Source organism: Macaca thibetana, chromosome 12 (genome assembly GCF_024542745.1).
Source record: "Macaca thibetana thibetana isolate TM-01 chromosome 12, ASM2454274v1, whole genome shotgun sequence".
NCBI lineage: Eukaryota > Metazoa > Chordata > Mammalia > Primates > Cercopithecidae > Macaca > Macaca thibetana.
In genome coordinates this window covers 56,233,013-56,251,230 of record NC_065589.1, presented here as the reverse complement: position 1 = coordinate 56,251,230, position 18,218 = coordinate 56,233,013, and the positions used below count along the sequence as shown (strand labels likewise).

The 18,218-nt window shown below is 35.0% G+C and overlaps 1 protein-coding gene across 2 annotated transcripts in view; it reads left to right on the top strand.

Annotated features, from left to right (window-relative positions):
* ITGAV (integrin subunit alpha V) overlaps positions 1-18,218 on the top strand; it is a 91,782-nt gene that overhangs the window by 63,627 nt on the left and 9,937 nt on the right. For both annotated transcript variants that reach the window (XM_050752499.1, XM_050752498.1), the window contains exons 16-26: positions 1,991-2,049; positions 3,562-3,716; positions 6,359-6,496; positions 11,104-11,171; positions 11,825-11,972; positions 12,447-12,539; positions 14,008-14,087; positions 14,460-14,540; positions 14,981-15,086; positions 16,058-16,216; positions 17,273-17,386. In XM_050752499.1, coding sequence (XP_050608456.1) covers positions 1,991-2,049; positions 3,562-3,716; positions 6,359-6,496; positions 11,104-11,171; positions 11,825-11,972; positions 12,447-12,539; positions 14,008-14,087; positions 14,460-14,540; positions 14,981-15,086; positions 16,058-16,216; positions 17,273-17,386 — 1,201 coding nt within the window. The remainder of the gene's footprint in view (positions 1-1,990; positions 2,050-3,561; positions 3,717-6,358; positions 6,497-11,103; positions 11,172-11,824; positions 11,973-12,446; positions 12,540-14,007; positions 14,088-14,459; positions 14,541-14,980; positions 15,087-16,057; positions 16,217-17,272; positions 17,387-18,218) is intronic.

Here is an 18,218-nt window from a genome sequence, read left to right as displayed (position 1 = left end):
AGTCTCGCTCTGTCACCCAGGCTGGAGTGCAGTGGCCGGATCTCAGCTCACTGCAAGCTCCGCCTCCCGGGTTCACGCCATTCTCCTGCCTCAGCCTCCCAAGTAGCTGGGGCTACAGGCGCCCACCACCTCGCCTGGCTAGTTTTTTGTATTTTTTTAGTATAGACGGGGTTTCACCGTGTTAGCCATGATGGTCTCGATCTCCTGACCTCATGATCTGCCCGTCTTGGCCTCCCAAAGTGCTGGGATTACAGGCTTGAGCCACCGCGCCCGGCCCATTATAGATATTTTTTAAGTTGTCTCATGCTTTACCTCATAGTATTTAAAAGCAAAATGTAGAAACGAGTATCTTTCTCATACATATCAATATAAATATAAAACTAATGAAAAATCTTGACCCATATACTACCAAAATCACCATGAGTAGTCACTCATGAGTTCCCACTTTGGGAAACACTATTTATGTTCCTTACTTACACAGAAAAGTTGCAGAGAACTTATGATCAAGGAGGAAATGATTGGTACCTAGAGAAATTTTACTTCAAAAGAGCCAATTAAAGATATTTTTCCTGAATTTGCTTTTTAATATTTTTGAATTATAGTTATTACAGTTTTGAAATTTTCATTTCTTTAATTGGATTACATTAAAAATTCAGTAATATTTGCTCTTCATTTTTATTGATTGGCAGTGAAGTTGTTTTCAAGATTTTGCTGTAAGTTTTTCTGCTTTTCTACCCTGCATACCTCTGTGAAGTTGCCAATAATCTGCTTCTAATTATGTTAGTAATTCAGAGGCTTCAAATGCACTAACTAGAGCAGTAACATCATATGATTTTTGAGTATGGCACATAGTAAGAAATAACATTTTGCATTATAAACACATAAAAGTTATTAAATCAAGCATTTCAGAAAATCATACTTACCTTCGATACCTAAATCAGTTTTATTTATTAAAAATTTTTTCTTGCCGGGCGCAGTGGCTCATGCCTGTAATCGCAGCACTTTGGGAGGCCGAGACGGGCGGATCACGAGGTCAGGAGATTGAGACCATCCTGGCTAACACTGTGAAACCCCGTCTCTACTAAAAATACAAAAAATTAGCCGGGTGCCGTGGTGGGCGCCTGTACTCCCAGCTACATGGGAGACTGAGGCAGGAGAATGGCGTGAACCCAGGAGGCGGAGCTTGCAGTGAGTCGAGATCGCGCCACTGAGTCTCAAAAAAAAAAAAAAATTTTCTTAAGATGCTGAACACAACTCATTCAACCGATTTCAAAACCTGCTACTAAATGTGAAGAACACTGCTGTAAAGAAGATTGCTAATTAAAGAAAGCTTTGGTGGGTCTTTTTATCAACAGGACAATTTTTAAAATCTAAACTGTCGGCCAGGCACTGTAGCTCACGCCTGTAATCCCAGTAGTTTGGGAGACCCAGGCTGGCAAATCACCTGAGGTCAGGAGTTTGAGACCAGCCTGGCTAATGTGGTGAAACCCCATCTCTACTAAAAATACAAAAATTAGCCGGGTGTGGTGGTGCATGCCTGTAATCCTAGCTACTCGCGAGGCATAGGCAGGAGAATTGCTTGAACTCATGAGGCAGAGGTTGCAGTGAACTGAGATCGTGCCACTGCACTCCAGCCTGGGCAACAGAGTGAGACTCTGTCTCAAAATAAATAAATAAATAAATAAAAATCTGAACTGTCATTTCCCGCCTTTAGATTTATCAACAGGTTCTATAAGCTTGAGAGGAAGTTAGGACATTCTTTCTCTTTTTCTCATCAAGGTACCATGAAAGGAAGTGTGCTTAAATTACTGAAGGATGAGTTAGGTTAGTGTATAGAGTTTCATGTTTTTAGAATAATATTAAGACATGAAGAAAGATGTAAGGCTTCACAATACAAACTATGTATTAGAAAATATTAGATGTGGATGATAATAAAAAATATGTCTAAACTGGATTATAGGATTTATGTATGTTTTTTATTTTTCCACAGCTTTAATGTTAGGTTCTGCTTAAAGGCAGATGGCAAAGGAGTACTTCCCAGAAAGCTTAGTAAGTGTTCTATGAAAAATCATATTATTTTAATGATACTGCATACACAGCACGTAAAAAATATTTTAGAATATTCAAATAGTTACTCGAGTTGTTACAATTTTTTATTTGAATGTTTATGTTTAAAGGCATTTAAGATTTCAACATAATTATTATATTCTTTGGTAACTCTTAAGCTAATTCAAAACTAATACACTTATTTATGGACATTATGAGCTAAATAGCCCACAAAATGGGAAACATGACCTTTGTAAGGTTAAGCAGTTACAAATGTGAGGTAATGAACTCTGGGGAGGCATGAATGTTATTGTTTGTAAGTAGATGATCTGCTGAGAAGTCTGTGTTTTATGTCTTGGGGCAGCCCCCAGCAATCTCAGGAGTAGAGGTGGTTTAGAAATAGTGAGAAGGAGGAGAAAAAGTTTTGGTCATGCAGTTTAATTCACACAGCAAACTCTACTCTTCTTTTCCTAAAATGGTTGATGTGGTCCTGAGAGCAAGATAGTAGTGTTAAATAATTATTGCAAAGGTTTGTCAGTATGTTAATGGCAAGTGGTAAAGAATAATAAAGCAGAGAAGAAACTGAAACCGTTGGGTGTGTGTTTGTGTGTAAAAGTTTACACAGGGCAGCCAAGCAAGGTCTCCCTAGGAGACAACTTTTCAGTAGAGACCTGACGGAAATGAGGGAGCTTTGGGATGTGTGGAGGAGTGTTTGACACAGAGGAACTAGCAGTTTCAGCAGGCCTGAAGCAGGAGAAATGCTCAGTGGTTGAGAAACAGCATGGAGGACAATGTGGCCAAGTAGAGCAGAACATGAAGCAAAATAACCCCGGGTGTTCACCCAAATTTGAAATGGTCAACTTTTAGAGAAACTAGTAACGTGACTTCTGGTTTTAAAGATTTGCACTCTCTTAAGAAACTACTTAAAGAACTGAATCTTACAAGGCAGTAATCCTAATTGCTACATACTTGTTTTACAATGATTCTTGATGTATTTAACTCTGTTTGATCACTTGCTTCCTGAAGGCATATTCATCTGACAATTTGATATGATAGCTTCACTGGAAGCAGGAGTTTCAAGTGGGGCAAACTGTTCATTCATCATAGTGTTTAATATGATGGTATGAGTACATATGAGCAAATACTTCTTAATCAAAATCAGCAAGACTCTTGCTACTTGAATTTATGGTGGAAGTCTTAATTCACATGTTTCATCCTCTGGATTTCCTCCTCTCAGCTTAAATTAAACGATAGCATTTCTCCTGTCTGATAATTGGCTTACTACTATCATTTTTGGGGGAATTATTTATGACATTACTTAGGGAAATAATTATTATTAAATTTTTTTCAGAATTAATATGTTATAGTCTCATTATAATGTAACGACATTTTTAATTAATTAGAAACAATTTACTTCTTAAGGAATAAAGATCTCTGTTTACATGAAAACTCTAGAGTAGAATAGATAGGTGTCCATAAAGAATATGTTGGTTATAAATCCTTTGGTTTACGTAGATTTCCAGGTGGAACTTCTTTTGGATAAACTCAAGCAAAAGGGAGCAATTCGACGAGCACTGTTTCTCTACAGCAGGTCCCCAAGTCACTCCAAGAACATGACTATTTCAAGGGGGGGACTGATGCAGTGTGAGGAATTGATAGCGTATCTGCGGGTAAGAGATAACTTTTCTGCTAGCTTGTTTTTCCTTTTCAGTCATTAGTTTTTCTTTTTTATCTAAATGATTTTCACTTTCTGTAAATTAGTGTTAGATCAAAAGGAAAAACAGAAAAATATACAAAGGAAATTTAGCTTTGTAAAGTGTCAAACCTGAATGATGAACTACTACTTCTGGCAGATTGGATATTACAAATGGCCTTTCCACAACAATACTACTGAACAAATTATGAAAAACATATTTGTTAAATGCAACTGGACTTTCAAGACAGTAAAAGAAATCATCAGGGTCCAAAAAAATAATCAATCAACTAAAAAACTCCAGTTGCAAAAATCTGAATTGTGGAGTATAAGCAAATATATGAGCCAGAGTTGCTGGCAAAGGATGAAGCTGAAGGAGAGGGCAGGTGGTAATTGCAGACACCAGCACAGGAATTCCAACATATGTATAAGGCTGAGTGTTCTTACGACAGAGGTGTGTCCTGATTCCAGCAAGAGCCAAATGTAAAACCTTGCTGAAGGGGGGCTATCCAGTATGGGCCCCAGGATTTCCACAGGTTAAATTTGATGAAATATGAATTCATTAAAACACACACACACACACACACACACACACACACACACAAAGAAGCCACTAGAAGAAGCATCAGATTTTAGACCCGCAAAGGCCAGTTACAGAGTACAAATTTGTATAAAATGTTTAAAGAAAGAAAGGGGCTGGGCACAGTGGCTCAAGCTTATAATCCTGGCACTTTGGGAGGCCAAAGCAGGAAGATCCCTTGAGGCCAAGAGTTTGAGACCAGCCTGGGTGAGACTCTATTTTATTTAAAGGAAAAAAACAAAACAAGACAAAAACATCAGAAAATATTTAGACAACAACATAATTAATGAACTTGATTTAACAGACTTATATAGAATCTACACCTAATAATTAAAGAATATAAAAACTGACCATGCATAGGCCATAAAGGAAGTCTAAACAAATTTGAAAAAGTAATTTTATAGAATACATGCCATTACAGTGCAGTTGTTAGAAATCCATAACAAAAAGAACAACTGGGAATTGGGAAGTAGGATTTTTAAATAACTTATGGGTCAAAAACAAGATCATAATGGAAATTTACTTGCAACTATATTACAATGAAAATATAACATATCAAAATGTATAGGCTATCACAACAGTAGAATACAAAGATAAATGTGTAGCCTTAAATGCTATTTAATTTAAATGAAAGTTAAGAAAAAATGAAAGTAAGAAGAAAACACCACAAAATTAAGAATTGAAGTGGGGCATTACAGATAAGGGAGGAATTAACAGAATATTATGAATAACCTTGGGCTAGTACATAGGAAAACTTAGACAAAACATGAAAATTCTTAGTAAAACAATGCAACTCTCATAAGAAGAAACAGAAAACCTGAATAATCCTCTGAACACTTAACAAATAGAATTGGCAGTTAATCTTTACAAAACAACAAAGCCCAGATAGTTTTATAGGCAGTATCTACCAAACATTCAAGAATAAGATTTCTCAATTTTATATAGCTCTTTGAAAGAATAAAAAACCAAAATATTTCAAAGTCAATCTGTGAAACTAGTGTAATTGTTTCCTGGACTGGTCAAAAATAGTACCAGAAGGGAGAATTTCATTCTAATGTTACAATAGATGTAAGATTACTAAGACATTATAAGCAAATAAGTCTTAGCAGTTTGTAAAAAAAGATACATAAACCAAGTTGGGCTTATTGTTTATCCTAGACTGGGTTAATATTAAGTCTAAAAATGTAATTTGCCACATGAATAGATTAAAGAAGAAACGTGACTGTCTTAAGTACAAAAAAGGTTTGAGATTAAATTTTAAAAACTTCATGATTTAAGAAGCAAGACAAATATCCCAAGTTATGGCTATGAAGAAATAGAATCTTACATTTAAACAAAGTCTGCGAATACCTATTAATTGGTCAAGATGTGAATTAAGAATTCTTATACATTGCTGACGGCAGTGTGAATTGTTTTGAAGACTTTGGAAGATGATGTGTTACTATGGAGCTGACAAATATACTTGTCTCTATGTGTAAGAATAATCACAGCAATTTCTGTAATAGCAAAAACATAACCCATAAACAATAAAAATAGCCTTCGACAGAATGGATAAATGAATTGTGGTATATTTACATGACGAAATAGTACTCAACAGTACAAAATTAACGTAGGCTACATGCAATAGAATGGATGGATCTTAATGAGAGTGTAGGACAGAAAGGAAGTCACAGAAGCCTACGTGTGATCCTATTGAGAAGGAATGCAGAGGGAGGAAGAGAAAGAAGTATTTGGGTAGCTTAAGCAGTATCAATAATGTTCTTATTATGTTGGGTGTGTGTGAGTGCTCATGTTAACATGTCTCGTACTTTCGTGTGAATCAAATAGTACATTGTAAAACAAAAATTGAGTAAACGTTCTCACTTGATAAGGATAATCTTTTGGATATTCTATTTCTACATAAGTATAATTTTCCAGAGAATTTTGTTAGAATTGAAGGCTGAGGGATGAATACAGCTGGCTTTGTAATGTGCACTTACGGATTTCTCCAGATAATTTAGGTTGATGTTATCATTAATTCAAAGCCTTTCCATTTCTAGGATGAATCTGAATTTAGAGACAAACTCACTCCAATTACCATTTTTATGGAATATTGGTTGGATTATAGAACAGCTGCTGATACAACAGGCTTGCAACCCATTCTTAACCAGTTCACGCCTGCTAACATTAGTCGACAGGTACTGTACTCAATTTACCACTAATGTGATATTTTGTGATTTTTCCTTACAATTCATGTTATTAAATATTAGAGAAAATTTCCTTTATTATGTTGATAGATGTTTAGTCAAAGTCAGAAGGTTAGGAATCTGAATTTTCTATTTTTTTTTCTTTTTTCTTTTTATTTTTTTGGGAATCTGAATTTTCAAGTCAGAGATATTTAAAGCCACTTAACATAGATATACAGAGAAAGACAGGATCACATTTCATATACGTGAAATAGGAAAATAATTCAAGGAGAACAGCAATGTGCCAGTTTGTTTACATATTTTAGTATTTCGCTAAAGATATTTGATGTCTATGTTATCTTTGATATTTTAATCTTAAAAAGTGCATATATAGTAAATAAATAATTCTTTTCAGAAAACCAAAGAAAGCAACAAAATTTGATAGGTGGTATTCTAGTTTTAGAAAATCTTATGTATAATGTATTTAAATATTGTTAATTCTAATTACTATTTCTCCTTTTTAAATTACATGTTCATGTTTTTACATTAATATTTCTTCTTTCATAGAACTCTTTGCCCTAAATTTAGGTTGTCATTTTTTTTTTTTTTTTTTTTTTGTCTTTCTAAGATCCCATAAGCTCTTTTTTTTTGGTTTGTTTTCTGGTTTTGTAATTTGAGATTACTATATGTGACGGTAACAAAAGGCAAATTAAAATATTTTTAAAAGTCTTTTCTAATTTTTATATTTTAACAATTTCATTCTGTACATTAATAATCATGGTATATGTGCCATTTTCTAGTATTCATTAACACAGAACTTATAACCATACTTCTGTGTTTATATTATTTACATTTTTTATTTTTATTGAATGTACAATATTATGTTGATTAATAGTTTAATAATGACCACCTGAGCCTCTTAATGTCTGTCATTCAGTATTATACTTTCTTTAAAAGTTAATTGTTACTTGTCCCTTTATATAATATGCTTTCATATATGGGTTATGGTTATTTTCTGTTTATAGTTTTATAATTTTTTAGAAATCTTTTATTATCATTGTTATCACTACTTCTGATTAGTTTTCCAAACTCCCCATCCAATCTCTTTAATGCCAACACCGTGTTAAAACTGGCTAATCAAGTAGGCTAACTTTTGAAACCTCTTGGAGGGCAAAAATAACTGCAGTAATATGTGACTTCCTTTTCTTCCTACCTATTCTCATTCTTCATTGTTTGAAAAAAATTTTTTTTGGTCTTCTCTGTGTCCTACATTTGTTCCATCAGTGACATATTAATTTTTAGGTATGTTTCTTTCTGCATGCTTAGCTTTGTTATTCACTCTTGTTTTTATGTTAATTACTCCACCATTGTTATCATTTGCTTTTCTCTAAAATGGATCCTTCATTTCGCTGGTTACATTACAAGCTCTTCTCTGCACTCTCTTTTTGCTGTCAAATAGAAATATAAAGTTTTAATTGTAATTTTAAATTTGTAATTTTTAATTTGCTGGTTAGCAACATTTTTTAAAAGGTAGAAAACGTATAGGTGAAATTTATTTAAAAAATATATCTGTATTAGTTTACTAGGGTTGTCATAACAAAGTACCACAGAATGGGTGGCTTAAACAACAGAAATTTATTCTCTCCTAATTTTGGAGCCTAGAAGTCTGAGATCAAGAGTCAGCAGGGCTCATTTCTTCTGAGGCCTCTCTTCTTGGCTTGTAGATGGTCACCAGTCACCTTCTTGTGTCTTCACATGGTCTTCCTTTCATGTGTGTGTCTGTGTCCTAATCTCTTTTTAAGCATCAGTCATTGGATTAGGGTCCACCCTAAAGACATTTTAACTTAATAATCTCTTGAAAGACTATATCGCCAAATACAGTTCCATTCTGAGATACTGGGGATTAAGGCTTCAACATATATATTTTGGGGGGACACAGTTCAGCCCTTAACAATATTTAAAATATTGTCATTTTTACATGGAATCGCTTAAAAATTATCAGTGGAATATTTTGCATTCTATTTCTTACTGTCTTCAAAATCCAGAGTGTGTTATACACTTTTAACACATCTAAATTCAAATACTTAGGTTTTATTAGAAATTTTTTTTGTATTTAGAATTCATGTAATTAACAGTTGAAAAAGTAGATTCAAATAAGTACTTAAGTTGTTCTAAAGATACTAAAAGTTTTGCAGTAAGACAATTAAGCGTCAGCTTTTAACATTAAATTAATTAAAATTAAATAAAATTTAAAAATCAGTTGCTCAGTAACATCAAGCCCATTTCAAGTGCTCAGAAGCCACATGAGGCTTGCAAGTAGCTACTATATTGGACAGTGCAGTTCTAGTGTTTCCCTTTCTGCTCCCTGATCCTTTGGTGTTAGAGATTTAGTGTTTTCTGCAGAAAGAGTTGGGTTTTTTTTCTCTCATTTTTTTGATTCAAATACACATTAAGTCCTTTTTTTTTTTTTTTTTTTTTGAGGCGAAGTCTTGCTCTGTTGCCAGGCTGGAGTGCAGTGGCTCAATTTTGGCTCGCTGCAACCTCCGCCTCCCGTGTTCAGGCGATTCCCCTGCCTCAGCCTCCTGAGTAGCTGGGACTACAGGCACCCACCACCACACCCAGCTAATTTTTTGTATTTTAGTAGAGACGGGATTTCACCATGTTGACCAGGACAGTCTTGATCTCCTGACCTCATGATCCACCTGGCTTGGCCTCCCAAAGTGCTGAGATTACAGGCATGAGCCACCATGCCCGGCCTCAAATACATATTAATTTCTTACTTTGTGCAAGATATAATATATATAACTGTAGAGATTTGGTTGTCTGAGCATGGAAGACATTGCTTTTCCATTTCTGAAACTATCTTTCCTGACAGCATATTTTAATACTATGGCTGCTTCAATGCCAGCTAAATCCTTTTCTTCCCCTACAGAGTGATGTTAGCCAAGTATCTCTATATTACAGTTTCATTAATATTTTATACATATGTCTCATTGCAAACTTAAGATACTCATCTAACATTCTAACTGGGCATGTTATACATACATACCTTATCACTAGTTAATTTGTTATCTGCAAAGTCCACACTTTCTTCCTGATATAATCTAATCAAGCCTTGATTTATATTTGGCATGATGTAAAGAATCACCATATAGTTCTTCTAATGGTCCTTTTTGAAAAAGGCTTATAGCAACTGCATATATCTAGGTAAATGAATTAATTCACATATATTTTTGTGTTTCCTTCAAATTAAAACGACAGTTAAGAATCTCTATCCAATGTACAGCCACTTGCAAGCCTCATGTGGCTTCTGAGCACTTGAAATGGGCTTGGTGTCACTGAGGAACTGATTTTAAAATTTTATTTAATTTTAATTAATTTAATGTTAAAAGCTGATGCTTAATTCTCTTACTGCAAAACTTTTAGTATCTTTAGAACAACTTGAGTATTTGAATCTACTTTTTCAACTGTGAATTATATGAATTCTAAATACAAAAAAATTTCTAATAAAACTTAAGTATTTGAATTCAGATGTGCTGAAAGTATATAATACATTCTGGATTTTGAAGACAGTAAGAAATAGAATGCAAAATATTCCACTGATAATTTTTAAGCGATTCTATGTAAAAATGACAATATTTTAAATATTGCTAAGGGCTGAACTGTGTTCCCCCAAAATGTGTATGTTGAAGCCTTAATTCCAGACATTCCTTGTTACTTGGAAGTGTACAATCATCATCAATCATCATCCGTTTTTTGAGGGACTCCGTTTTTCTTTTCCTTTAAATCTTTTTCTCTCTTCTTTTTGTCTACTTCTGTGCTTGAAGCAAAAATGGCCTCATCTTTATTTTCCATTCTTCTCTTAATTTTTATGTTTCTTCTTTCACATCCTACCCAGCTCCTCTGCTTTTTTCCCAGTGTTTCTCTCTTTTGGGTTTTTCCATTTTGCTCTAGCTGGAACATTCTTCTGGCCAGATCTAGAAGGGAAAAAAGTTCAGGTCTTTGCTTTTTTTCACCTACCCTGATTGGCTAGCTATAATGCTTCAAGCTCCTTTTCCTTCATCTTTTTCCAAATGACCATGCAATGCTGGACTCATTTTATCTAGTCTCTTTTGCCCCTTGGTCTCTCTGCCTGTCTGCTGAATACGTACAGCTCCTTATTCTTTTATCTTCTGCAGCCCTATTTCCATGATATTGGTGGAGGCACAGTCCATAATGAGAAACTCTAGAAGGGAGTCTGTTTTGCCCGACATCTCACAACTTAGCTAGCAGCAGAGTAAAAATGAACCCTCATTTCTTGACTATTACTTTCTCTTTTACACCAGTCCTCATTCAAAGATGATAACAGCTTAATTTGAGATAGAACTGAAAGGTTCCAAGGAACTGTGTTATATCCTATGAATCTTTTTCTTCTTTCTCATTCTTGACTGGCTACACTGACCTGTTTAAAAATAAGTGGCCATGGTCTCTTTTGCATTAAGGTATACAAACAAGCTGATGAGTACATGAAAATATGTACATGTGTACATACGTGTATAACCACATAGATATTGATAAACACTGCTTATGCCGCCTGCATTGGTATTTTTCATGTAGAAAAATAAAATGTATTTTTCTAGGCTCACATTCTACTTGACTGTGGTGAAGACAATGTCTGTAAACCCAAACTGGAAGTTTTTGTAGATAGGTAAGTTTTGCTTGAAATAATAAATAATGTAGTAAGAAATTTAAATGGAAGGGTACATTTTTCTATTCAAAGGACTAACATATTTTAACGAGAATTAGTTATACTGGAGGGTAATGCGTGAGTTTCTATAATACTAAAGCTATCAATATTGAGCTTCTAAAGAAAATATCTACTGTGTTTTCACTAGTTGCCTAGGTTGACAGGCATTCAACTTTGGGTAATATCACAAAGTAATATTGTATAATTTTAAAGATACATTTCATTGCAAATATACTTTGAACTCAAGGAATATCCTTACCATTTTGTATGGTATATGAATTATAAAGAATATTGTGAGAATTATGACACATGATTAATTTAGCTTTTAGAAAAATATTGGGGAATTACAAAGTACATATAATTCACTTCAGTAATAGATATGAATGATAGTGATCTATTAGTGGCATCAATGTTTATTTTTACTGAGAGAACATTGGATTTGCACCCAGTGTGCTATTTGCTGTTTTCTATCAAGCTGTGAAGTAGTCTTAAAATATCTTGAGACACTGTTGAACGTGTTGGTGCTGTGTATTTAACTCTTGTTTCTTTGAACAGTCACACTTTCCCCATCTAGTCTTTTTTTCTCAGTCTGGATTTGTATTGTTAACTTGTAGTGATCAAAAGAAGATCTATATTGGGGATGACAACCCTCTGACATTGATTGTTAAGGCTCAGAATCAAGGAGAAGGTGCCTATGAAGCTGAGCTCATCGTTTCCATTCCACTGCAGGCTGATTTCATCGGGGTTGTCCGAAACAGTGAAGTAAGCAGACTGCCTCTTTAAAAATCGAAATGCACTCACAGATCTTATTAACATTAATGAGTTGCTCCCCTATTTAGTGAAGCACAAGCTTAGCTATTCTACCTAAGGCTAAATTGCTAGACAATGGAGTGCCTCTCTTACATAATTCCTTTTAAGCCTAATACTTTGCATAATGCATTGATATGACATTTTTAGAATTGCAAGCTAAGTGCCTGGAAATGAGGTTAGATAGATAAAGTGTCTAAGCCTGTCCATCAAATTATTTATCAGAGGCTTTATGGTTATGTATGGTAGCCCTCTAGGGATCTTTTAGAAACACTTCTGCATTTCCATGTGGCAATTGTACCCAATTCTGGCTTTTTCCTTACCTCCTGGTTTGCTCAACTAGATTTATTTGCTTAGGACAAGAAACTGAAATATCCAACTGCATGATATTTTATTTCCTTTTGTATCCTTTTTCTTTGTCTATCAAAGGCCTTAGCAAGACTTTCCTGTGCATTTAAGACAGAAAACCAAACTCGCCAGGTGGTATGTGACCTTGGAAACCCAATGAAGGCTGGAACTCAAGTAAGACAATTTAATTAAACAGATTTTTTTCTCCCCAGCAAATAGAAAAGCATATTGTTCTCTGGGCTCATAGTAATTTTTAAAAATAAGCGCTTCAAAACAATGTCCTTAAATTGGTTTCGATATAACAGTTAAATGATTAGCAGAGTTTTGCTTAGTTTTAACTAAGATACGAAACAATTGGTTGTGCTCTTACGTGGTTTGCAATCAGCTGCTCTGTACGCCTCCTTCACTTTAGTAAATGGATGAGAACATGGTTTAAACTAAGGACTGAAATAATAATTTTGCTCTTTTCACTGATGCCTTAATGGATCCTGAAAAGCTACTCTGGCAACTACTAAGACTGTCAATCCTAGGTGAGCTAGATTCCATCACAGGCCCCACACAGAGGATCAAAGCAAAGGTTAGTTGAATAAGGCTCCCCTTCAGATGGTAGAGTAGGGTGCCCAGGAGCTTGAAAAGCAGCAGCCAATGGCTCACTTTCCAAATCCTCTAAAAAGTAAACAAAATATACCTTGTAGAATTCCTAGTAGCAAGGACAAAATGGCAGTATATGCTGTGTGACTTATTCAATAGAATTTAATTAATGACATATTGATACGGGTACTTTGAAGATATGTAGTAATATAGTTGTAAGTATTCCATGTTTCTTTAGTATGTCTTCTATTACAAGTCATTATTATTTCTAGATGTACGGTATCTTAGGGAAGAGAACTTGAAAAAATTACCCTAAGTTCAATTTTTCACATGTATTACATGTTTTATTAACAATGAGCATGCCTTTTATTTTCTCATATCCTCATTCTCTCTAGCTTTCTGGTTATTATATAGTTTCTGCTTATGCCAAGTAGCCAACTCCAGACTTTGTGGAGTGGGAGGCAGTATCCAGGAAGTACTGTTTTTATGTGTCATTGATCCCCAAGAAGCCTTTTTTGTACCTGGTGGTTCAGTTGTTTTATTTAAAATCTACCAATTTTCTGCTGCAGGAGTTAGGATATTTGGTGTTGGGAGTGTTATGAGAAGTGTATGGAGAAATTCTGGTTGTGGCCCTACTCATGCCTTCTTTAGCCAGGTTCTCTTACTCTAGTAAATCATCCATTTCTTCTTTTCTGGGCTATGAACACAGCACATACTTTGGTTGTTAGCTTCCTGTTATCAAATCATTGCACCTAGTTGCTAGACTTTCACTGGATCAACAAACATTTACTTTTGCATTTTTTAGAGAGATAGTATTATAAGGAGGTATAATTATGATTAATAATTGTTAAATAGGCTGTCTTATGGATTGGCCCAGGTATATTAAGTAAAACAGATTTGATAGAAAATAAGATTTAATTATCTTTGTTCAGTTTTATTGTAAGCTCAGAAAAACCCCATTTTAGAACATTATTTTTTATTTAGACATTGGATTTGAAATTTTGCTAATTAGACATTGACTAACATTACTATCTTTTCCTCTCTCCTTCAGCTCTTAGCTGGTCTTCGTTTCAGTGTGCACCAGCAGTCAGAGATGGATACTTCTGTGAAATTTGACTTACAAATCCAAAGGTATGAAAACAACTTATATTCACTTATAACTATCAAATAAATATTATTTGTTGTAAATATACTATGTAATATATTTTAAATATAGAATAGCACAGATTAAATTTTATTGCTTGATTATAGCATTTTAAAATCAATATTTACGTTATAAGAATAACTTTATTGTCAAGTTTGAGTTTGTAAAACAAAATTTAAAATCCAGAAATAAAACGTTCATCTTCTTGGAATTAAATGTTAGTGAAAATAACTATTTTGAGGTATAAGCTTTACACTTGTTTCTTTTGTTAATTTTTAGTTTCATTGGATTTGCCTCTTGTATGTTTTTGGTGGTTATGTCTAATTCAGTTTTAAGTATTTTTTTTTTTTCTTTTTCAGCTCAAATCTGTTTGACAAAGTAAGCCCAGTTGTATCTCACAAAGTTGACCTTGCTGTTTTAGCTGCAGTTGAGATAAGAGGGTCAGTATGAATACTTAGTTGAGTATCTCATTCTCACGATTGCTTTTTAAAGGTAACTATCAGGCCTTAGCCTCTTCTGGACAGTAGACACTACATGTTTAGTGGTGGTTTTACTAGGGCATTAGCTCCTGTAGAAATAAAATCCTAGGTATGTTCCAAATCCCCAATACTGGGTGATCCTCAAAAGGAACAAAACATGGCAACAACATGCACAAAATAAGTTTATTGAACTTTTACACAAATTATCAATTCACCTGTTACATGTACATTTCATAAGAGCAGTTTTTGTGCATGTGTGTGTTCATTAGTTTTCTCTTGAAGTATTTTTAAAAATTAGATCTAATTTTATTCACTTGAGTAATGAATACAGGGCACTTTTGAAAATGGACTGACTATATCATTTTGATATTCATGGTAGGTTTTCTTTGGTCATTGTTTAGAGTCTCGAGTCCTGATCATATCTTTCTTCCGATTCCAAACTGGGAGCACAAGGAGAACCCTGAGACTGAAGAAGACGTTGGGCCAGTTGTTCAGCACATCTATGAGGTTTGCAGTTGTTGGATTTTACCCAAACCTAGTGAACGAGCCAACGAAGAGAGGAACAACTAAGCTACTTAAAAAAAAAATTCTATGTAATTTTTATGTAAACTACATTGGTTAATTATGTGTCAGAGATTTGTTTGAATATTTTCCTTTTTCATAAATTCATTTTTATTTGACAAATAGCTTTGTTTAAATAAAGCAGTTTATATAATTTGTTGTTTAAAATCAATTGTTCTACTTGAATAAAAGAAATAAGTCACTGGTACTTTCTCATGGGCATTTTGTAGTTCTGGCTAAAAATGAAAATACCTATGGCAAATAATCAAAACTGTATTTCTATAGAAGAAAATTTTCTTTGTCATCCTTCATTAATAATTTTTAAATATTTCACCTTTTGTTTATACATATATATATATATATATATTTTTTTTTTTTTTTTTTTTTTTTTTTTTTGAGGTGGAGTCTTTCTCTGTTGCCCAGGCTAGAGTGCAGTGGCCCGATCTCAGCTCACTGCAAGCTCTGCCTCCTGGGTTCAGACAGTTCTCCTGCCTCAGCTTCCCGAGTTGCTGGGATTACACGTGTGCACCACCATGCCTGGCTAATTTTTGTATTTTTAGTGGAGACAGGGTTTCACCGACGGGGTTTCACCATGTTGACCAGGCTGGTCATGAACTCCTGACCTCAAGGGATCTGCCCGCCTCGGCCTCCCAAAGTGCTGGGATTACAGATGTGAGCCACTGTGCCCAACCTTGTTTATATTTTTATCCTGACACATATTACTCTGTGTTAGAGACAAATGTTGAGTTTGATAATTTTTGCATAAAAATAGCCACATTGTAATTAGAGGTTAACTGTGGAAACTGTGCTGTTGTTCAAAACCTATTGCTAACATGATTTCTAAAGTTGATGTAGGGGAAGGATTATGGAACAGATTTTTGCCCAAGGTGTAGATACATTTTCTTTTTTCTCGTTAGCTGAGAAACAATGGTCCAAGTTCATTCAGCAAGGCAATGCTCCATCTTCAGTGGCCTTATAAATACAACAATAATACTCTGTTGTATATCCTTCATTATGATATTGATGGACCAATGAACTGCACTTCAGATATGGAGATCAACCCTTTGAGAATTAAGGTAATGTGCTTTATAGCAGCTCTTCATTATAATGATATTTCATTGCCTTCTTTCTAAACCTATAAAGGAAATTCATAAAATAAAACAACTATTTTAATATAGAACCCACTCTGCAAAAAATTGTTTAGTTCATAAGCAGTACACTCAGGATAAGTTCATTTGTGTAATGGGTAAGAATTAATTCTGTGACATCCTAGTGAACCGTATCTTCATGGAGTGCTTACTGAGCCTCATGAGATGTCCTTCAGGGACTCAGTTTGACCTTGGCTCCATCACATTGTTGTTTGTTCAGGGCGTAATATCACATCAAGGGTGTTTTGTTGCTAAAATTGCTACCTTGGGATAAGCTTTACCATTTTACTCATGATTCTTTTGACTTTTGGATATAGTCATCTCCATAGATTTTTACTAGAAACAATTATACAGTATGGTCTAAGGAAAGGTAAAGAAACAAAATAAAAAATATACCCATGATTGACATCACAAATGTACTGTGGAATTTCAGGCCATTTCTGTGTGTTACTTCGAGGTAAGCAAGGGCTGAAAATAATGGTTAGGGAGAGCTAACCTTTTTGGTACATAATAAAGACTAATCTTTATTTTCTGTCCTTACTGCTCACCATATACAGAGTGGTAAATATTCTATCATACTAAATTTTCATTCACTATTTTTTTTTTTTTTCCGAGACGGAGTCTCGCTGTGTCTGCCAGGCTGGAGTGCAGTGGCGCGATCTCGGCTCACTGCAAGCTTCGCCTCCTGGGTTCACGCCATTCTCCTGCCTCAGCCTCCTGAGTAGCTGGGACTACAGGTGCCCACTACCGCGCCCGGCTAATTTTTTGTATTTTTAGTAGAGACGGGGTTTCACCGTGGTCTCGATCTCCTGACCTTGTGATCTGCCCGCCTCGGCCTCCCAAAGTACTGGGATTACAGGCGTGAGTCACCGCGCCCGGCTCATTCACTATTTTTTATTCGTATCTAAGAGTTTATATCAAAATGCTGATATAAAATGTTTTTCATTATCATTTACCACCATTTTGTTAATGTGATTGCATTAGATTTCATCTTTGCAAGCAACTGAAAAGAATGACACAGTTGCTGGGCAAGGTGAGCGGGACCATCTCATCACTAAGCGGGATCTTGCCCTCAGTGAAGGAGATATTCACACTTTGGTAAGTGCCATTTCAAGTATGTGCACTATAGACATTTAAAAATATGTGACTATAGAACTGACGCCAAAGAACATTTCAAAAATAACAACAGCTGTGCTTGAACAACTACATTTATTTTTATACCATGCATTCCTCTTACTTTCCTTTTTCCTAGTCAGATTAATGCCATATTTTCTTCAAATGATCTATTTTTGTAGATGGCTAATAGAACTAGTTTATGTCCCAACTTAATTTTCCTACTCTAGTTCTTTAACTGTCCTCTTTCTTGGCCTCCTCCTAATCTCTGAGGCTTTAGTACGATACTAAAAAATCCAGAAGGTCCCAACAGAAATACATTGGAATAATAATTAGCATTTGATTAACCTTTGTTGAGTTAGCCTATATAATGGCTATAATGTTTTTAAAGGCGATTGCTTTTTTTTTTTCTTTTAATCAACAAATCTCCAAATCTCTAGTAGAGAACCTGATATAGTGTTTTTTGTTTGTTTGTTTTTTGAGACAGAGCCTCACTTTATCACCCAGGCTGGAGTGCAATGACACAAACACAGCTCACTGAGGCCTTGACCTCCCAGGCTCAAGCAATCCTTCCCTCTCAGTCCCCCAAATAGCTGGGACTACAGGCGCTCACCACCATGCCCAGCTAATTTTTGTATTTTTTGTTGAGATGAGGTTTCACCATATTGCCCAGGCTGGTCTCGAATTCCTGAGCTCAAGCAATCTGCCCACATCAGCCTTCTAAAGTGCTGGGATGACAGGCATGAACCACCAGGCCCAGCACTGCTTGTGTTTAATAGTGATCACTGGTTACTTTTACAACACCAAATTCTGTGGT